General features: G+C 45.3%; 1 protein-coding gene across 1 annotated transcript; it reads left to right on the top strand.

Annotated features, from left to right (window-relative positions):
• The first annotated feature begins 267 nt into the window (after nt 1-267).
• LOC111256752 lies at nt 268-777 on the top strand. The gene has a single exon (XM_022825258.1). It carries the CDS (start codon nt 268-270, stop codon nt 775-777), a length of 510 nt encoding a protein of 169 aa, XP_022680993.1.
• Nucleotides 778-7020: the final 6243 nt, after the last annotated feature.

The following is a 7020-nucleotide window of genomic DNA, read 5'->3' as shown; positions in this document are numbered from 1 at the left end:
GGCAAGTTCAAGACCCCATCCAAGACTATCAATGTCATTTTTGGCGGGATCCCGGGTACCGCCTCGAAGCGGTCCCAGAAGCTAGTGCTACGAGAAATTACCTTCTCTCGAAAAGATCAGTGGACTAATTTCTCAGAACCAAGATGATTCCTTCTCGTCTTGGAGCTGGTTGTTGCCGGCTTCAGGCTCACCAAGGTACTTGTCGACGGCGGCAGCAGTCTCAACGTCTTGTTCGCCAAGACTTTGAAGAAGATGGGCCTCAGAATCATGGAGATGCTCACCCCGATGAACTCTCCCTTCTATGGGATCATCCCAGGCAACACGGCTATACCTATTGGACAAGTATTCCTGCCAGTTACCTTCGGCACTAAGGAGAACTACCGGACAGAGTACATCCAGTTTGAGGTGGCGGATCCTGAGACTTCTTATCATGCCATCCTCGGAAGACCAGTTCATGACCATCCTGCATTATGTGTACTTAGTACTCAAGATACTGGGACCAAGGGAGTTCTCTCCCTCCATGGAGACTTGAAGAGATCATATGAGTGCGACACAGAGGCTATCGAGTTAGCCGCAACTTCTCAAGTGCCCAATTCAACGCAACAAGTCTTCGCTGCTTCAGAAAAGCTCTCCGCAGCCGAACTCAAAATTCCAGAGAAGAAGTTGGGGGCTACCAAGGTTAAGCTAGCAAGTGACATGGACATCAAAGTCATTGACCTCGAGACCAGCGACACCTCCAAGACAGCCCTGATCGGTTCAGGGTTGGATCCTATATAGAAAAGCGCGCTTGTCAGCTTCCTTCGGGCCAACCGAGACATCTTTGCATGGAAACTAGTAGACATGCCTGGGGTGCCCAAGGAGCTGATCGAGCATTCACTAAATGTGGATTCGAAAGCTACTCCAAAGAGACAACAACTACGATGATTCGTCTAGGACAGAAGGGAAGCCATCAAGAAAGAGTTGGCAAAACTACTCGCATCGGAATTTATAAAAGAAGTCTACCATCGTGAGTAGCTCGCTAACCCCGTCCTGGTTCAAAAGAAGAACAACATTGAGTGGAGAATGTGCATTGATTACACAGATCTCAACAAGCACTATCCAAAGGACCCCTTCGGGCTCCCGAGGATCGATCAAGTCATCGACTCCACTGGTGGATGCGCACTACTCTGTTTCGTAGATTGCTATTCGGGGTACCACCAGATAGCTCTCAAAGAAGAGGACCAGGCTAAGATCGCATTTATCACCCCTTATGGAGCTTTCTGCTATACAACAATGTCCTTTGGGTTGAAGAACGCAGGCGCCACCTATCAACGTGCAATCCAGATGTGATTTTAGAAACAGTTACACCGTAATGTTGAGGCGTACGTGGATGATGTGGTGTTGGAGGTATGCCCTAGAGGCAATCATAGAGATGATGATATTCCATTTGTATCCATGATTTGTATGTTGTGTTCATTGAATATCCATTGAAGGCTACTTGAATTGATTTGCAATTATGTGAATTGTATGTGAAACTCTTTACTTGTATGGTTATTCTAAAGTTGTCCCTAGTCGGAGTTCATGTGAGGACACACATGAATATTAGACTAGCACATGTATTAGTTGATGACTATGTTTCACAAGTCATGGACATGGAGATGTTGAACTAATAATGTGGACACATGTGGAGACATGTGCTAGGACTGACCCAACACGAGAAGTAGTTCTCTCTTTAAACAACATATACGCTTTGTCCTTATACCTGAGATTGTCGCATGTATTCTAGATGTGGATCGACCTACTTAGGGACTATCAAACGCTACGCCGTAACAGGGTAGTTATAAAGGTAGTTTTTGGGTTTGTCAAGAAGCATGCTATGAGACATGGTCAATCAAGATGGGATTTGCCCCTCTCTGATTGAGAGTGATATCTCTGGGCCCCTCGAGTGATCGGATCCGAAAATGCATGGCCATGCTACGTACGGTTAAGAGTTAACCTACAAAGGGATTCCGAATCATAGGATCGAGAAAGAGCGGTCGGCTTGAAGCTAGACCAAATATCGTGAGGCAAAGGGAATAACATGTATATTATGTTGTGATGGTTCGTCTGATATGATCTTCGTGTGCGTATAGGAGTTGGCACGTCTTGCTAGAGGCCGCTACCGACTATTGGGCCGAGTAGGAGTACTCGGGCCATGTCTATACGTATCCGAACCCATAGGGTCACACACTTAAGGGGCTGGAAGCCCAATTCGGATCAGATCCGAGTTGGATTAGGTTTAGAAGTACTAATGGGCCTCGGATCCAGAGGCCCGTCAAGAACCTCTATAAATAGAGGGGTGGGGGCGCCCTAGGGTTTACACCTTTTTGGCGAAAACACACCTGCCGCGCCTCCCACGCCCTCGCCTGTTGCAACTCGCGGATCTAGCAGTCCGGCTTGCGACGCTTCCTCCCTTCACGTGTGGATACCTTGGAGGTGTTGCGCCTGCAGCACTTGGACGAGCCGTCGACGAGCCACGACGAGTCGACGACGAACCGCGGTACCGGAGGTGATCTTGCTGCACGTGGACGAGCTGCTGAGGAGCTGCTGGACGTGATCGACTACGTACGACTACGTTGATCGACTACGTACGACTACATGATCGTCTTCAATGCATCGATGCATATCTACATCTTCCGCACTAGTAGTGCGTCGAGTGGTAATCCCGTGATCCTTATACGACAGTTCTTCCTGGTTATACGCGGTAGAATTTTGAATTGCGCTAGTGTAGCCTACCTCGTATCCCAACAGTGGTATCAAGAGCCGTAGCTGCTTACTTTTGGATTCGGGTTGTGTGCATATGGAGATATGCGAGTTTTCTGTTTGATCTATGTCCTGGTTTCGTGCCCTTGCTGCAATGGTAGTGTAACGACACACTCCTACCGGTCGGTTTCCGCTATCGGAGTTAAGTGATACACGTAAATCCAGCTGCAGTGAGCGAAGATCAATATGATTGGTCGAATCGAGATCCAGGATCATACGCCAGGCGCATTAGATGTGCAATAGTAGATGGGATCTACTGCCGGGGTCGGGATTTTGCCGTATGCGTATGCTTCGGTAAATCAGCCGTAACTTTTCGGTACGATCTCGGATCGGGGGGATTTTTATATGAAAATTGATCTACAGAAAAAGTTACACATGAAATTCAATTGCTTTGCCGTTTTCGGCGAAATTAGATTTCCCAAATTTGGCTTGGAAGATAGAGTTTCGGGCATCCGAAGTTTGGAACGTTAGGACGCCTAACTCTGTTTTGCAGGATGTATGTATGTATCTTGTGATCAGTATGACCCCCTTGTGTATGTGATGCATGTGTGTAACTCATTCGTGACTTGCGTGTCGCGCGTACGGCAACACGGCAGGAGCCATATGTGTTGTCACTTTATTGTATTTAATGGTCTGCGTACCAATCTGTGATGATCCATCCAAGCAACTATGTAATCTTCATTACTAGATTCTTTACTAGCTATTAGGTGTAATAGCATGCTCTGGTTCTTGGAGGACTCATCACCAGGAGGATGACGCACATGGAACATGGAGATGGAGATCACCATGGTGAACAGGTTCTATGGAGATGGAGATCACCATATGAAAACAGGCCATACTGTGTCACAACTGTGTGAATGCTATTCTGGTTATGTTTTACTTTCTGCATGCTGTGATGTTAGAAGTAGAACGATCCCTCACAAATTTTAAGTTAGTATGCCCTCCCAACTAAAACTTGCACCATCCCATGTCTTGTACAATTAGTGGTGGGTCTATGAAATTAGGGTACCACTAGTTTTCCTTGACTAGACGGGTTTGTGTCGGACACTTACACACATAAGGGTTGGTTTGCTTAACGAGGTCATCTTAACGGTTAAGGACCTTGGGGCATAACGGTTGGGCGCCGAGAGATGGGGATGTCACCCAACAACAGGAGTCATATGTGATATGATTAGCAAAAGTTGCTTACCGATCTACCTTGTTTGCTAGCGGTGATGCTAAAACTCACTAGTGGACTTGTTAGTTGTGGATCCTGAATCACTAAGTTTCAATAGAGGGATATTGATTTTAGTGGGAGTAGATTCTGTTAAAATAGTTTAATGTGATTTGCTCTATCATGGATACGTTTGTCTTAGTGTATTTTGCATTACTTTGTTGTAGATTAAATGGCACCTAGCAGCACTACACCGTTTGCTTTGCGTTCGGTCCTTGAGAATGACAAGTTGAATGGAACAAATTACTCGGATTGGATCCGCAACCTGAGAATTGTTCTCAGGGCTAAGAAAAAAGAAGATGTTCTAGACAACCCACTACCAGAAGAACCTGTTGATGACGCACCCGCTGCTGCTAAGAATGCTTACAAGAAAGCATGTGATGCTAACCTCGAAGTAAGCTGCCTTATGCTTGCTTGCATGGAACCCGAGCTGCAGATGCAGTTCGAAACAAACCATGAGGCGCACGATATGATCGTGGCGCTTAGAGACATGTTCCAAACACAGGCCAGGACTGAAAGGTTCAATGTGTCTAAGGCCTTTGTTGAGAGCAAGCTAGCAGAAGGCGCAGCCGTAGGACCACACGTAATCAATATGGTTGGTTACACTCAACGGTTGGAGAAGCTAGGCTTCCCACTGGGCCAAGAGTTGGCCACTGATTTTATTCTTTCATCTCTTCCACCTAGCTATGGGAACTTCATCTCGAACTACCATATGCATGGGACGGAGAAAGGTCTGAATGACCTGTGTGGCATGCTTAAAATAGCAGAGGCTGACATCAAGAAAAGCGCTAGTACCAGCCATGTGATGGCGATACAGAACAAGCCTAGCTTTAAGAAGAAGGGCAATTCTTGGAAGAAGAAGGGCAAGGCTGGAACGTCCAAGCCAAACCCACCACCCAAGGTTAAAGCTAGACCTGGACCTGCTCCAAACAAAGAGTGCTTTTACTGTCATGAACTTGGTCACTGGAAGAGAAACTGCAACAGTACCTAGCTTCCTTGAAGAATGGCGGAAGTAAGAGTACTTCTACCTCAGGTACGCTTGTTGTTAATGTTATAGACAACATATTTCTCACTGATACAATTATTAATTCTTGGGTATTTGATACCGGATCGGTTGCTCATATTTGCAACTCGATGCAGGGAATGATAAGAAGTAGAAGCGTGGAAAGAGGAGAAGTTGATTTCCGCGTGGGCAATAATGCAAGAGTTGCTGCGTTGACCGTCGGGACGATGCAACTCCACCTTCCGTCAGGATTTATTATGGAGTTGAATAATTGTTATTTTATTCCTAGTTTAAGTCGAAACATTTTGTCTCCTTCATGCTTGATGAAGGATGGTTATTCGTTTGTGAGTGAAAATAATGGTTGTGTGATCTCTAAGAATAATATGTTTATGGCTTTTGCACCCATTGTGAATGGATTATTTGTTTTAAATCTTGATGGTTCACCTGTCTGTAATGTAAGTGCTAAAAGGCCTCGGCCTAATGATTTGAGTCCTACCTACTTGTGGTATTGTCGTTTGGGTCATATAAGTGAAAAGCGCATGAAGAAGCTCCATTCTGATGGACTTCTAACTTCGTTTGATTTTGAATCATACGAGACATGTGAGGCTTGCTTGCTAGGCAAGATGACCAAGACGCCTTTCACAGGATTTCCTGAGAGAGCAGTAGACTTGTTGGAACTCGTACATAGTGATGTATGCGGACCAATGAGCACGACGGCTAGAGGAGGATTACAATACTTCATAACTTTCACTGATAATTTTAGTAGATATGGCTATGTCTACTTGATGAGGCACAAGTCTAAAACCTTTGAAAAGTTCAAGGAATTTCAGAATGAAGTTGAAAATCAGCGTGGCAAGAAAATTAAGGCCTTACGATCTGAACGTGGAGGCGAGTATTTGAGCCACGAGTTTAGCAATCATCTAAAGAGTTGCGGAATTGTTCCACAACTTACGCCGCCTGGAACACCTCAGAGAAACGGTGTGTCCGAGCGACGTAATCGAACTTTGTTAGACATGGTTCGATCAATGATGAGCCAGTCGGACCTACCGTTGTCATTTTGGGGATACGCTCTAGAAACAGCAGCTTTATACTTAATAGGGTACCATCTAAATCCGTAGTTAAGACACCATATGAGATATGGACTGAAAAGGTTCCTAGTTTGTATTTTCTAAAGATTTGGGGATGTGAAGTGTTTGTCAAGCGACTTCAGTCGGACAAGATCACATCCAAGTCGGATAAGTGCATTTTCGTGGGATATCCAAAGGAAACTTTGGGATATTATTTCTGCAACCGATCAGAAGGCAAAGTGTTTGTCGCTCGGATTGGGGTTTTCCTAGAGAAAGAGTTTCTCAAAGGAGAAAAGAGTGGAAAGACAGTGCATCTTGAAGAAGTTCAAGATGAGCCGATCGGGCAAGAATCAATGAGTGATGCTAATGTAGCAGAACAAGTTGAGATACCCATGGCAAGAGAAGCACCGCCACAACCACGAAGGTCGGCAAGGCTCCGCGAAATGCGGGAAATATTATTGTTGGACAATGATGAGCCTGCGACATATGCAGAAGCAATGATGGACCCAGACTCCGAAAAATGGCAGAGTGCCATGCAATCCGAAATAGAGTCCATGGGAGACAATCAAGTTTGGAACTTGGTTGACCCGCCTGATGGTGTTAAAGTCATAGAGTGCAAGTGGATCTATAAGAAGAAAAAGGACATGGATGGAAATGTTCACATCTATAAAGCACGACTTGTCGCAAAAGGTTTTTGACAAGTTCAAGGAGTTGACTACGATGAGACCTTCTCGCCCGTAGTGATGCTTAAGTCCATTCGGATTATTCTAGCTATAGCTGCATATTTCGATTATGAGATATGGCAGATGGATGTCAAGACAGCTTTCCTGAATGGAAACCTAACTGAGGACGTGTATATGATACAGCCCGAGGGTTTTGTCGATCCGAAAAATGCTGGAGAGGTATGCAAGCTTTAGAGATCCATTTATGGATTGAAGCAAGCATCTAGGAGTTGG

Source organism: Setaria italica, chromosome III, assembly GCF_000263155.2.
Source record: "Setaria italica strain Yugu1 chromosome III, Setaria_italica_v2.0, whole genome shotgun sequence".
Taxonomy (NCBI): domain Eukaryota; kingdom Viridiplantae; phylum Streptophyta; class Magnoliopsida; order Poales; family Poaceae; genus Setaria; species Setaria italica.
Note: the sequence above shows the minus strand (reverse complement) of the source record. Positions and strands in the feature narration are given on the sequence as shown.